At 36.8% G+C, this 15000-nt stretch overlaps 1 protein-coding gene across 11 annotated transcripts in view; it reads left to right on the plus strand.

Annotated features, from left to right (window-relative positions):
- Window positions 1–15000, plus strand: part of BNC2 (basonuclin zinc finger protein 2) — a 330274-nt gene that overhangs the window by 29823 nt on the left and 285451 nt on the right. The window contains exon 1 of one of the 11 annotated variants that reach the window (XM_079330758.1): window positions 2820–2910. The exons of 8 other annotated variants lie outside the window; for them this stretch is intronic. In XM_079330758.1, coding sequence (XP_079186884.1) covers window positions 2902–2910 — 9 coding nt within the window. In that variant the 5' untranslated portion in view covers window positions 2820–2901. 2 more of the 11 variants (XM_079330761.1, XM_079330752.1) reach the window with 2 other exon arrangements.

Here is a 15000-nt window from a genome sequence, read left to right on the forward strand (position 1 = left end):
GTAAGTTATCCAAGATCATTACAGGAGTTACAAATATGTGCATGTTATCATAAATTGAGAAAGTCCTTAAAATATTTTGTACTCTTAAACCTTTTGAACAGTAGCAATACTAACAAACAACACTACACATGGCAGTGGGGAAATTCTTGCCATAAAGCATGTCATTAGCATATTGGCAGTCCAGTCTATTTCTTAGCCTTATGTTGGTGCTGGATTAATTTCTGAGTGTACCAAAATGCAAAGAAAAGTGTGTGCATTTCTAATTGCATGCACTATGTTGAAATCCCATGGTGCTGTATTCAAAGTAAAAATTAGAGAGATAAAGGTTTTTGTTTAATTATTTGGAAGCTGGCTGGTTGCTTTTAGATTAGAGAAATATGACAGACAGTGACATGCAGAAGGAGATGGAAGAAAATATAACAAAATTTAGATTATAAAGCAAATGCTTTCTTAATTAGAACTGGACTTGGTTTTTTCCTATCTTACACATTCCATTTATGTGGTTACTGTTGAGACTGGTCACCACGGCTGCTTGAAATACCTGCCCTCAGGAGGGCTCAAAGGGACACAGAAAGGTCACATAATTAGACCTGATTTTAATTCATGGAGACCTGTTTGTCACTGTCTCTTTATGTTTCTGCTAGTTGCACATTATTAACTGGAGTGAATTTTAGGACCTAAATTAGATACTTAAGTATGTAATATGCAGAGGCTGAACTCAAGTTAGAATGCTGAGGATAGTTATACAATTATGTTTTCCTCACCAGATGTAACTTTGCAGTCATAAAATCTAATGAAATTTATGTATTGTGGTCAGTGTTTTGGTAGCTATTTCCAAGTCCTATTGGTAATACCACTTAAATAATGGTAATTTATGCCAGTTACCTGCAAAATTTAACAAACAGAAATAAGGTGCTACACTACGTTATTTAAAAACAACAAAAAAGGCTGTATCAAACAATTGAACTACCATCAAACCCTTTCTATTTTCATTCCTGTCAGGGATATCTTATTATAATTACATCATCACTGGAATTTTTTTTCCTTTCCTCCAAGTGATCTAATATTTTTCTTCATATTTAGACTTCAGCTTTCCCTCTTCATTTCACTGCTGTCTTTGGAACATGCTATTAATCTTGGGTTGTTCAGTTGTAGAATTCTATGGCAGTTGGTGAGAAGAAGATGGTTAAAACAGTCCTCCCCTCCCCATCCTAGGAATATCTAGAAAAAATTGGTTCTGTTATAATTTGCTCACATGTAAATTTGCGTAGCTCGCTAAAGTCAGTTAACCAAGGGAATCTGCATGGAACTATGCCATAGTACACGGAATTACTACTATGAGGCTGTAACTTCAGTATGGTCTTTCACTAGCTCAGACTGCCACCAGCAGAACTGAACCCTGGTCTTGGATTTCATTCCCATGTAGCAGGCGTTTTATTAAGACAACAGAAAGCAGAAAGCAGCTTAATAGCATCAAGCAGATAGTGTAATTGTATTGTACAGATGGCTTGCATGCAACATCTAAATAAATCGTGGGTTCAGAATGCTAGTGATAAAGCCAACCAAGATGGTTTTCCCAGTTGTGAAATGTTTGTGTAAAGAATGACCTTTTTTGTTTTTGTTCAACTCTGACAGCTGAAGATGCTTTTAAAATGTTCTAGTCACTTAGAGTGGAGCTATACAACTTCGGTTTGGTAGCTTTAAAAGGCAGATCATATCCATCATTGAAATAGCAAGTCTCAGGGTTATGAGAGAAGGCTGGGGATAGGAGATGAGAGCTGTTCAGTCCAGTTTACATTTGTCACTAGTGACTAGCTTTTAAAAAATGTATTAGCTGTGCATGGTGGTAAGTAAGTTCCAGCTGCAGGGGATTACTGCTCTGAGTGGGTCGGGGATCTTGGAATGCATTCAGTTCCATCAGGGGATTTGTGTCCCTCGTCATTAGCCTTAACATTACTAAAGCACTAAAGATTAAGAACAGACCAGTGTCACCTGCTCCGAACTTCAGAAAACTCACCAGAATCATTGCAAACAAAGCAAAATAAAAAGTGATTTGAAAGCAAAGCAAAACAAAGCAAAACAGCAAACCACCTAAAGAGTTCTCACCCTTTAAGGAAGGGAGTATAGGGCATGACATTGTGGAGAAGGAACAATCTCCTGTATAAATCTGAGTGAAAGATTATGCATGTGGCATATAAGCAATCAAGAAAAATATCTAGATTTTGGAAAAAAATAAAAAAGAAAGATATCTTTTGGTGAATTATTCTCCCTACTTATTTAATGCGTCATAGTACTAATTTACACCACAAACACCTCCACAAATACCTTCCTGTTAATGAACATTTTTGTGGGGAGTTTCAAAATCAAGGTGTGCTGCAATTTTAAGGAAGTATTTCCAAGGCCTTTATTTTACAGGTTAGGAGAAGAATTTTACTGTGTTTTTTCAGGATAGTTTTTTTTTTCCCTCAAGAATAAGGCAAGTGAGCCGCACAGGGCTTGACTTTTTTCAGGGATTTTGAAATTCAGCTTACATGCCAGCAAGCAGTTTAGTGGCAGGAAGTCTTTCCTAGTAGTGCAGTCATGAACTGGTAAACTAGAAGCATCTGTAAAAATTTAGAGGGAGTATCAGCTTTCTCAAAGCTTCAGCCCAAGACTAATGAGGTGCAAATGATAGCGCTGCATAACCCTTCTCCACCCCAATTGTGGAATGAGATATTGCGACAGAAAGAAGTAAAGAAATAAGACAAAGATTTCAAAACTTACACTGCCCTGGAAAAAATACTCGGTTTTCAGGAGATTTTCAAATGGCTGAGGTGGGCCAACCTGCATATTTTGCTAGCAAGAAATTCATACCTTCTTCCTAAACCGCAGACATATTTCCATGGGACTGAATACTGACAGATGGAGATTGTGAGCAGTAATTGATTTTTTTTCTGCATGTATGTGAAATTTTACCTCTTGATGTGGTTGTTCTTATTAACAGTTGCTCTACTAAGAAACTAACTTCTGCTAATTTGCATCTTTGATAGATCCTTTTCCCTGCTTGCTCTGCAGAAAGAGAGGAAGGGGGTAGAAGTGCCATTTGTTTGAAGGATCACATCTGGGGTGTGATCTGCTGTATCTTGACACCAGATGGCAGGTTTAGGCTGACAACTAAAACCCAGTTTAGCCTCGTCAAATGGCATCTTAATCTTTTACTTTCTCTGACCATACACGAGAGGAACTACTACAAAATCACAGCAATTATTTGGACTCAGACTAAGAATTCTTCCTTTGAGTTTATTAAATTTCTTGCTTCTCATCTCTACGGTGTTTATAGCAAAGATTGCTTCTCCGTGGCAACACCTAAAACATTATTGCACGGCTCATACATTGTTCCAAGTATGTGTTGTGGGGGCAGAGGTGTGGTGCCTTTAAGTGGCTGATTCTTGTCATAACAGGTATGGCATTAGCCCTGCTGAGTAGTGACTAGAAGTGACAGCATTGCGTTTGAGGTGCCTGGAGGGCACTCAGTCATCACTCCTACACAGCAATATGCCTTTGAAAGCACTGTATACAGTTGCTTGCCAGTATATGGAGTGTGCTCAGTAAAACCTGAGGAGACAAAGGTTTGATTCTTGTGTTCTTTTGTTCAGCAGATTTCCAGAAGAAAGTCCTAGAAAATCAAGGGAAGATCGGGGCTGTGCGCTGCTCACTGCTCTGCTTCCTTCCACATTAGTGTGTGCACATAAGTAGGCTTCACCTCCGCCCCCCTGCCCCGCCCCTTCAGTTGGGCGCTTAAGTGCATGTCTTTCAACTTCAGGCCACCCAGGACCTAAAATCTTCATCCAGCTTCTCACCTCCCTGGCCTCCCCAGCTTCTGCACGTCCCCAATTGACTTCCACCTACTGTGTACAACAGTGTTCTTTAGTCGTCCTTGTAGTTGTGCTTTGTGTTTCTTCGTCAAAAAATTACCATGAAGCATATAAAAGTGAAAATATGAGTATTGCGATCTTACAGAATTGAAATGTTCTTGCTTATAAAGTTCCTTACTAAATACTATGGGCTTCTAAAATGTTTTACTTGAAATGCAGTATACAGAATTCATATTCCTGTTAGTTGAGTAAAGATATAACAGCAGAGATCAGCATGAAAATACAATGGAATACCATATTTTATCAGGAAGTTACATGTCACAGTATTACATTTTTTATCAAGCATGAGATTTTTGTTACATATTTTTTAACCTCTATTTTTGTAATGTGTTTCACTTACATCAATCAGCCTCTAAACTAGCCTTGGGCACTTTCCTTGTAAAGTTCTTAATGGATTGCTTTTTTAAGGATTTGAATTTAAGTAATTTTAGAAAGTTGTTGCTGCATATATGGGTTATGGGTATGCTGTTTCAAGTTTGCCAATATTCATATTTATATTATATTTACATTTATTTGTTGTTAATGATTTGTTTCCAATATCACAATGCTAAGGAAAATATGGGAGAAAGAAAAAGGCCTATTCTCTAACACTAAGAGAAAATCTTCAACTTTTACCTTTTACAAATGTTTTAAAAGTACTAATGAAGCTGTAAATTGCAGATTTGGAGGAGCAGGCTGGACTGATTGTGGGAAATTTGCATTTGTGAAAAACATGTGTCTTTCTCACTATGAGTTCCAACTGGAGTGCCTCAGTACAGACTGCTAAGCTGACTTTGGCAATGTTAAACACACTTTTTTGGTAGAAGAAAAATGTTTAATGTTTACTTTAGTGTTGGAAGCAGTGGACGTGTTCTTCACTAGTAAGCATAATTCTTTTATGTTTCCTCCATTTTTTTTTCTCCTTCTTGAAATGCCTTTTGAAGAAAAGGGGAGAGACCTCTGTCATTTATGTTTATATATACCAATAGGAGTCTTCATTGATATCAGTTTTCTGTGCATTGATTTTGATATGATTGGCTTAGTGTGCAGAATCATCCTGTGTTAAATAGGCTTCAGATGAAGTAACTGCTGGGAAACTCAGATTTAAATCTGGTTCTATCTCCATAGTTCTGCAAGTTTGTTTTTTACCGTGGATTTCATTTAGGCATTTTTCAGAGCAATAAGGAAATACATGAATTGCTTTTTTCAGAAGTACTAACATGTATACTTTAGAAAGAAAATTAATGAAAAAATTCTTACCTGAGGAGAAATTCCTTTTTAATTTATCAGAAAATCTGAAAGACTACCTCTACACATACCAGGATATATCCTGTCCAGTGATACTCATGAGGATTGAGGGTAGCTCAAGACAGGGCCTCAGGTTTGCTGAGTTTAAAGTTTTATATAAACAGACACTGGTGGTAATAGGCCAGGGCTTGCCATGCTGGATGCTACGGGATGTTGGGGAGTCAGAGTGATGCTGAAAAATTTTTCATTCTATCAAAATCTGAATAGTTTTGGTGGTCTCTTGAAATTAAGTACATCCCTCCTACACAATGGTATAAAAAATGTTGAATTGCACACTAAAACCAGGAAAACAGTAGAATTAAATAAGTTGGGGATTAAGATAAGAACCGTACCTAATTTTGAGAAAATATAATTCCCTTTTACGGCAGAATTTGTCTTTCAATAAATGGTGACCAAAATAATTTTTAATCCATTTTGTCAAATGACACCCAGTTACAATAGTATCTTTTGTATATATGTTCTAGGCACGTTTATGTTCTACTGATTTTCTTTTACTTCAGTAACTTTGTGTGCTTTCATGGCTTCACTTTTGACTCCTTACTTCAACACAGACAAGGAGAGAGGCTTGTGGTTTATTCTGGAAAAGAAGCAAATGCTGTTGTATGAGTTGTATAGTGGGTAAGGAGAAGGGGCAGAAAGTTTCATATAGTTTCTCTGAAAGCTACTCATGTCTCTGTGATATGTTTACACTCTGCTGAGTTCAGAGTATACTCACTACCTCTGCCTTTATACTTTAATGCAGATTTAATAATGTAGAACATAAAAAGTGTGTTTTTAGATAATCTAGAAAAGACTTAATCAAAATCGACAACTGCTAAAAGCAATCCTTAACTGTAGTGCCTAACTATTGTTCAGGCACACAGTACAAATGTGTTCTGCCTAAGTTAGCCAGAACAATGTCTCCAGCTAGTGATTAGGCTCAACTCCAACTTTCACCTCAGGCAAAATTTATGCAGTTATACTACTGTTTGTCAAGTAATTAAAAGCAAAAGAAGTATTAACCTGAAGATTTTGGGGAGCTTTTTGTTGTTGTTTTTTCCCCCTCCTTTTTTAAAAAATTACATGTAAATGAATAAATATTCCAATTGAGCAAGAAAGAAAGTTATCAAAGGCTTATGTAGGAGGCTTTGGGGGCTGAGATTTCCATATAAATTCATGGATAATAAGCCACATCTGTGTAGCTCTGTTGAAGTTGTGGTTATCTCCTGTTGTGTATAAGTGCCATCAAGAATGGAATCACAGGAGCACCTAAGAGATGGAGAATGAACAGGAATCAGAACCTGTCAGCAGCCATATGAAGACTGACTGGGAACTTGTAAAGCTGAGTGACTGAGGAGCAATCCTCTTTTGTTCTGTCTTCATCTGTGGGAGAAGGACTATTTTTACACTGTCTACCTGGTTGAGATGTTCTTCTCTTGTGGTTTGGGGATGTGCAGCAGAGCTTAAACCATGTTAGTGTATCTTAAACTGTTTCAATATGTGCTTAAATGCCAAATCAAATTGTTGTTACATTTTCAGTCTCACTTACCTAGTTTAGGATTTAAATAATTGAAAAGAAATTGCATATATTGTGTTATGATTTCTGGGGAAGTATTGTTGAATGATTGATTCACAGAACCACAGACAGAGAACCCAATGAATATCAGAATATGAGCAATGGCTGCCAGTTGCCTGTGTATGTGATTCATTCTCTGTAGAGAACTAAAGCATAATAATGGAGTTAGTTGACTAATGTAGAAAAAAGTTGTTTATATCCCACTTCTATTTCCCTTGCATCCTTTAACACATTTGTATATAATATGCAGACATTACCTACATTATTACCACTTTTAAAAGAAAGATTTCTACAATATAGGTTCTACTTCTATCTGTAGATTCTATTTCTAAGATATGGATTTACTGCTCCTTTACTTCTAACTGTCTATTGGCTCAGCAATGGTGAAATGACAACTTTCAGCCAGTTTGTGTTCTGTGGTTTATATTGTTTCAACTTCTCAATCTTTGACTTTGTTTATAATACATTCAGCTTCCTACCAGACTCTCAGCTAAGTATTGGAAAGTGTAGGACTGCTCATCTGCTCACAGAAGTTACCTAGATATACTGATAGAAATTAGATAGATTAGATTAGATAGGTTAGATTAACACATGTATGTTAATGCACATTTCTCTGTAGGCTGTGGACCCTGTGTTAATATACTAATATTCCCATCATGGATTTGAGAGGCCTGCTTGCTTTTATTGTACTAATAAGATATTTATGGGTAGGGAGCTGTGCATCACAGTACACAGTTATCTGATCTTTTGCCTCTGGAGAGACAACTTTGAGACCTCTGAAGTCAAAATGAAAACAGGCTTCCAGTTATTATCCAAGCCCTGCTTTGTGCCATTCTATGAAAGGAGTTGGCCATTTCTGGCAGTCTTTATTCCTGGAAAGTCTAAGAACAAAACCAAGATTGATGAGCCTGTGGAGATATTAATACAGCTGACTGTCAGGTACTTTTGATAAAATAATTGCTGTGTTTATGGTCCTTTCACCAACATGGGACATATGTTGAGTAGTAGTATTCATAGGGACTCTAAGGGATAATTGATCTATCTGTATAAATAAGCTCTGATGCATATTTTTTGTTTGCTGTCTGATATCTATATATATATATGTATACTTTTCAGGTTGTGATTCAATGTAAGTATACCCCTGTGTTGGGCTGTAGAATGTTCCCTGATTCTGGAGTACCTATTTTCATGCATGTATGCTGTGACTGGCTGCATAGGCCAGTACGTCTCAGATCTTGTTTTTTTTCCAATTCCATGTGGGTGAGTAAAAATAGTTGTTGCGCTCTTATAATGAAATCATCGTTTTTTGGGTATTTTAGGTGTTGTCTTGCTTTTTTTTCTTCAGAATTCCTGTTTACTTTCTCTGAGGTGTCCATCTCTAGGACTGCCCTTCTTGTGATAATGATTTCTCTTCAGTGAAAGAGCTCATCCATCACTGATTGCCCTGTCCTTTACTGCTTGCAGAAAAATAAAGGTAAAAATAAAGGTGAAAGATTATCAGAACTCACCTTAACCAATAACTTCTGAGAAAAATAACCAGTTGTCCATTTCATCTGGACAGTCTGAAGGAATTGCAGAGGTCTCAGATCTGGACAAGAAAAGAAGAAGTCTCAACAAAAATCAATTTGTATCACACAGAATATCCAGCTCCTGGTGCTGAGAATCTAGCATCAGAAATAATTTCTGATGATGAAATTTTGTGCTTAGTCAAGTATTCCTGACAAACCTTACATTCCTCTAAATCTGCCATTCAACTGTCAAAAAAATAGTTTCTTGTTCAGATCCAAGCTCATTTTGTGAGCATTCTTTTGTTTCTCAAGCAAATACGATATCCTCAGAAAGAGGCAATATAGCCATTAGCACTGTTCTTCAGAATGACTTTCCATGAAACTTCACAATTGAGTCTGCAAACTTACTTTTGCAAACAGAAAAATATATTTAATGCCTTGTCCTATTTTCTTTTTTCTTTCTTGTAATCTCTTTGTGACTGTGCTGTCAGATATTCTGCAGACCTTCTTAATCAGTATATAAAAGTGTGATACAGCACCACACACTTTGCACTGTCTTCCTTGAAACACCTTTCCGAATCACTCTTAAAGACTCTTCAAAAAAGGATTGTGAAGTGAATTGTTGGAAGAATGATGTGACTACCTAAACTGTTTTATATTGAAAATTGTTTCACTGTTTCTGAGAAAGAGAAAAAAATAGGAGATCCATCAGTCCTAGACCTAAGAGGACTGAAATCCAGAATTAACATTCAGGCTGTTGACATTGTTGCTCCTGCTATGCCTGTTCTTTTTGGTAGACCTCTGCCACTTCTGTAGCCACTTCCTACTTCAACTTTGTCATGAAGGTCCTGAGGACATATAAAAAAAGTGAATTGTCTTCAGGCCACGTCTGTAAGACTGGCTCATAAAACAGATGGCGCAGCTTACTGAAAACTGCACTAGAATTGTCTCTTGCCAAAAGTTGTACTGTTGATTTTATTAGCTCTGACAAAGCTAACAAGGTGACTCAGATTACTGCTATTCTCTTGAAATGGAATGTAGCCATATTTGGCTGTAGGACATCCTGCACTTACCCGCAATCTAATTCAACACTGCATGTTCATTTAATGCAGATGTCATTTGAACACTCTATAATCCTGAGTGCCCCATTTGATGGACATGTTGGTGACTATCATGCAGCATGATGATTCCCTCTATAAATAGAAAGCAAAACATAGGCAAAGGTTTCTTTTCCTTCATCATTGCTTTCCACATTGGAAAAGCTTGATCTCCATGAGGTTTGCTTTTTCATTGGATATCACAGAACCAGAGGCTTGATCTGTATTTGAGGTCAGAGCAAGGAGACACTGAGCCTAGTTTACACCGTAGGGTCATAATGTACAGATGACCGCCATGCAGTGATATCCACTCCTTTTGGTGGGAAAATATGGTCTGAGGCAGGTTTTTCCCAAGAGCATTTAGGAATTCTTATTTGTCTGGAGACTGTGACTATTTGCAAAATGGATTCACCTATTTTAAGAGGCAGCATATCATAAATGGAAAAAGAAGGGTGATGGCTTATGAGCTGCTTTCCAGGACATAAGACAGCCTGAGGTCTGCTTCTTCCCTTCAGATGTCAACAAGAAATGCCAGTACTTCTACTCCAGTGTTCTTACGTTCCTGATCTTGTGGGGAAGGAGATTTAAGTCCAGCTTCCCTGACTCATCTTCTACTAACAATCCTCCCCAAGGTGAGGCAAGAAACAACATGATTGATGATCCTTCCGGCTCCAACTTGGCTGAGGCTGTTCTGACTTCACCCCCTGCCTTTGTTCCTACACTGTTTTACAGTGGACTTTACACTCAAACCTCACATCCTTCCATATCACCATGTGGCTTCCAGGCTTTATATGCCACTTGCTCATTCTCAAACAGTGATATTTTCAGCAACAGCGAAAAGAACAAGAGTAGCAGAAGCAGGCACATGAACAATGTTTTTTATGCGAACTACCATGAACGTGGTACCTCTATGTCTTAGACACCCATATTATCTGGACTGATTTTTGTTCATACAAAGTTTTGACCAAAAATCATCTTAAGTGTATCTACAGCAATTTCCATTGTGCATCCATGTGTGCTAGGCATTTCATTTTCTTCTTTTTCAATACCACATTTTTAATACCACTCATTAGGATCTGACTTTTAGTGATGTGCACTGTTTCCCAATAGGTCTGGAATGTTTCTGGATACTTTTAAATGATTACTACTCTTCTAGTAGTTTATAATATGGCTAAAGTGATGGGATATCAAGGCCCTAATATTTGTTCACCTCCTCCCTCTCCCTTCCACTCTTTGACTTCAGATGTGTGTGTTAATTGTTTTTAGTCTTGGGTCAACCACTCTTGTTTGCTTATTTGTGTTGATTATATCCCATCCTGAGACTTAAAGAATGCTGTCTTTAGCTTCTCTTACCAACGATTGCAGAATCATTATGATATCCTTATTTCTTGGGAATTGCCGTCTTTATTCAACTGTATATTTAATGCATGTATGGTGGCAGATGCTTTGTACAGGTAGGTCTTTTAAAGAGGAAGCTTAGTTAGTTGTAACTGTTTTCTTTGAGATGTGTGTTTAAGCTGTCTGTACAGGTTTGATTCTGCTTCCTTATAATTGGGCTCATGTGAGTGCAGGATGTCACATGGCCAGCAAGGGTCAACCACTTTCCTTCTAGGAGAGCAAATGTAACCTGAGATCATTTATAGTAACTTGATCAATGGTACCAGTTGGCATCATGACCTTTTTCAAGACAAAATGAATATTTCTTTGCTTAGAAAAATAGTTCCTCTTCATATACTTGAAATGCTGCTATGATAAGGCAATATGTGCCTTCTGTTATGCTGTTATTTCTGAATTTCTCAGCCTCAGAAATCCAGGATTCTTTTTGATATTCTGTGGGAAAAGTGGTGGGAAGATGAGGTCTGACTGCAGAGGCCATCTCAAAGAATACCCAACTTTAAATTGCTTCTTCTCCTCTAAGAGAATCTCTTAGTGTATACAGTAGTAGGAAAGCAAGAAAAAGTAAAGAATTATATGAATTTGTAAAGGATTTGGTACTTGTGGCACATTTTTTTACTTTCCCTTTTCTTACTGCTTAATCCAGCTGCCTTTAGTATTTATGAAGCATAACACAAAATTCTGAAAGTTTTTTGGATTGTGCAAAGCAGTACAAAAGTTTTAGCATTCTTATTGAAGTCACTCTACTGAAATCAATGGGCATTAGTTACTGAAGCCATTGCAATCAAAATTCTATAAACAGTTTTTCCTGAAGTAGTTGACTCTTCTTTTTTTTTCAAGAAAATTATACATACCTGTATTCATTTATGTATCATACACTTTAGATGGGAAGTGGGAATAAAAGTGGGAAGACACATGCAGCTGATGTATTTTGGTTTTCTTTGAGTCCTGACTATTATGAATAGCATCATCCTTCAAGTTAATATGCAGTGAGAAGGCACCAGTATGTCCCCAGGGATCTGTGTGGTTTACATGGATAATTCACTGTAGGAATACAAATTATATGATGCTGTGTGACCTGCAACTTTCTTCTGGGTGTGGTGCTTGATAGATTGTTAAATTTCATGTTGGACATCTTTTAGTAGGTTTCTTTCTACAATATTCTTTACAAAGTACTTTGCTTGTCATTTGACTGAAGTGTTGTCATCTTCCCTGCCTGGGATTTCCTTTATTCTCTTTCCTTGGTGAGGACAGAGAAGGAAACACGAAAGAAAAATTATGTGAGCGCATGATTGAACTAATCTTTCTTTTCATGCCTTTAGTTTCTTAGGCATAAGTGGTGAATGTTGATGTTCAGAATCAGTGATTAGAAAACTTAAGTTGCTTACAGTATCAGAGAAAGAAATTTCATGACTACTTTTAAATCCTTTTTCCTTAAAAGGTCTTTTTATTAGGACAGTATGATATAAAAAATGTGTAGGTCCTGCCCTCTGTCTATGGAACAGGAAATGAAGAATAAAAACAAGTGGGACCAGAAAACACAGTATGCAGTCTCCACCGACCCGTGTCACCACACAGTCTTGTTCCTATCACACGCTGCATAATCAGGAGGGATGACACAAACCAAATCCTTTTTAGTCCATGGAGGTTACAGTGTCCCAGATGCAGTGCCAAGTGACATTTTATGAGTACAGGTTGCTGTGCTAAGGATATGCACCATACGTTATGCAGAAGTGACCTGCTAACTATGCAAATGTCAAGGAAGGAATGATGATGCATTTACAGATTTTGCTTGTTTTTCTTAAAAAAAATAAAATCTACCTATATATACATATATATATATGTATAAGATATCTAAGAGTGTGTGAACTAAGCATTGCATTACTTTAATATATTTATGTACAGGCACTTAAAATAGCAAATACTTGGCTTATCTATAGCATCTTTTTTGTCAGGTAAGTCAGCCTTGCAGCGGTATCTGTGCATAGTTACTTATTGTTACTTGAGTTTTACACATGGATAAACAAAAAGAATGGAAAAAATAAATTAATTAGAAAAAATAAAATTTAATTTGTTTACCTACCATCCCATAACACAATGCTTGTTGTTTGGGGACTAAGTATGCATCTTCATACTCAGTTCTTTTCCTAACCACTGGACATTTGTCTTCCCTACCAACTTTTACGTGTCAAAGCACAGTTAAGCAAGTATAGATGGCTCCTCAAAAAGTAATAGTTTCTATAATTATTAACAATCTATTACATTCTGCACTTCTTCTTACCCAAAGGATACCTTGTAATTAGAAAAATGCAGCTTCTATATGTGTACATGGTATGTCACAAACAGAAATATTTCCTGGAGTGCAATGCAGAAAGCAGATTAACAGCATAAAGTAACAATTTCATGAAGTAAGATCCTGAAGAGCAATCTGGGGAAGTGAGAAGTATACAATTGTCTAGAAACTGCCATGTAAATTCATAAAGTTTATACAAACTGTTATTTTGGCTGGACTATGAGTCAATACCCACATTTCATGAGAAAATGTCAGCAAAATGAATGTGTATTTTATTAAAAACTATTAGTTTTCTACTTGGATCTCAAAGCACCTTGCAAAAGAAAAAGTGAACCAGGAGTTGTGAGTGAAGGCTCAGAACATCTCTTTGTCCCTTTGATGCTGCTGTAATAATTCACAAATTATTTAATAGTCATAATTTGCAGTTTCTTTCTGTTTCAAGTGCTTTTTATTTTTTCATTTCTATCATATAAAGCAGCTTCCTTCAGGATCAGGGGAAGAAGGGAGAATGCACATTGTGTACATGATGACTATTCTCTGTTTACAATGTTCATCTTAACTAACCAGTTTGGAGGAGATAGTACCACACATACCTTATACCTTACTTAAGAGGATGAATTCTGTAATACCAGTTTGCCATGTTAAGGACTCTGTTTGTATTAGTGTCTCTCCACTAACATTTAGTTGCTATGTTAATCTTTGTTCTTGGTTACTAGAAAATGACCAGACAGAAAGCCAGGTAAACCAACAAGACTCAAGTTGGCCCCATTTTTCCACTTTTAATCAGTGCCTTAATTTGTCAAAGAATGCTCGCACTAAAAATGGATGCAGTCTGAATTTCATCACAGGTTTCAAATTAATACTTCTGATTTTAAATTGTTAAACTGAGTGTACTGTTTGCAGACATACTAAGGTGAGTCCTACAGTGCATACTTAGAGAGCAGAGTCATTCCATTTTTGTTCCGAGACAGTGCTCTGCATCTGGAATTTTTCAGTATCCACTAAATTAGTTTACTAGAAATTCCTACTTTTTTTTCTAAAATATATTTCCAAAATAGATGCATGATGAGTGAGTAGCTTCTATACCAGAACAGCATACCTGATTTTTAGGAGTTGCAGTTGTAGAAATGTGATAATCTGTCTCTAAAATTGTGTAGCCTGTGTTTTGGCCACTGTTCTGTGCTGAAACATCCTGACTGTCCTGGGGTTGTACTACTAGGGGTGGGAGATGGAATCTTCTTGTAACAAATTGGAATTTTTCTTGGACTTGAGCTACAATGACTTCTATGGCTGGTACAAAAATCCAAACAAAAAATTTTCAGTGACATTGATCTGCTGATAATCCATCCTCGACTTTCCTCAGTCTCATCTGTTCCCTGTATGCCTGCTGTTGTCAGTGTTCCCTCATTGCAAAGGTTAATCTTTGTATTTAGTACCTGGATTTAATCTGCATGGATGTGTCTGTTGAAGCACACTTGGACTGAGTGAAGCAAATACAGTGCTTACTGTATGAGTAACATGTCTGCAAAATGGGTGAGTTAAAGTATGTAAAGGTAAAATATAAAACCTGAAAGTTTCTTTGCACTAAATGGCAAAATCTTAGAGCAGTTCCAAAACTGGTTTTCATGAAATCTGAAGGCAGTCAAAATTATTTACATCTAGTTTATCTGAAATTTTTGCATTAAAACTTATGTTTTCAAAGTAGCACACTAATTTATAAAATTTCCTGTATTTTAAAATATAGCTAGGACTGTTGATTCATGTTGTTACTCTTCATATGTACTCATATAGCTGGTGTGTGCTTAGAAAACCAGATAAATTATCTATACTGCTTCACCTTGTGTTTAAAAGTAATGGAATGTGTGAGAGTCTTACAGCAAATACAGATAAATAAATGTAATTTCTAAAGTCTTGACAATTCTAAATTGGTGTTTGCCAGAACTTTAGCACA

The sequence above is a fragment of the Erithacus rubecula genome (genome assembly GCF_903797595.1).
Source record: "Erithacus rubecula genome assembly, chromosome: Z".
NCBI lineage: Eukaryota > Metazoa > Chordata > Aves > Passeriformes > Muscicapidae > Erithacus > Erithacus rubecula.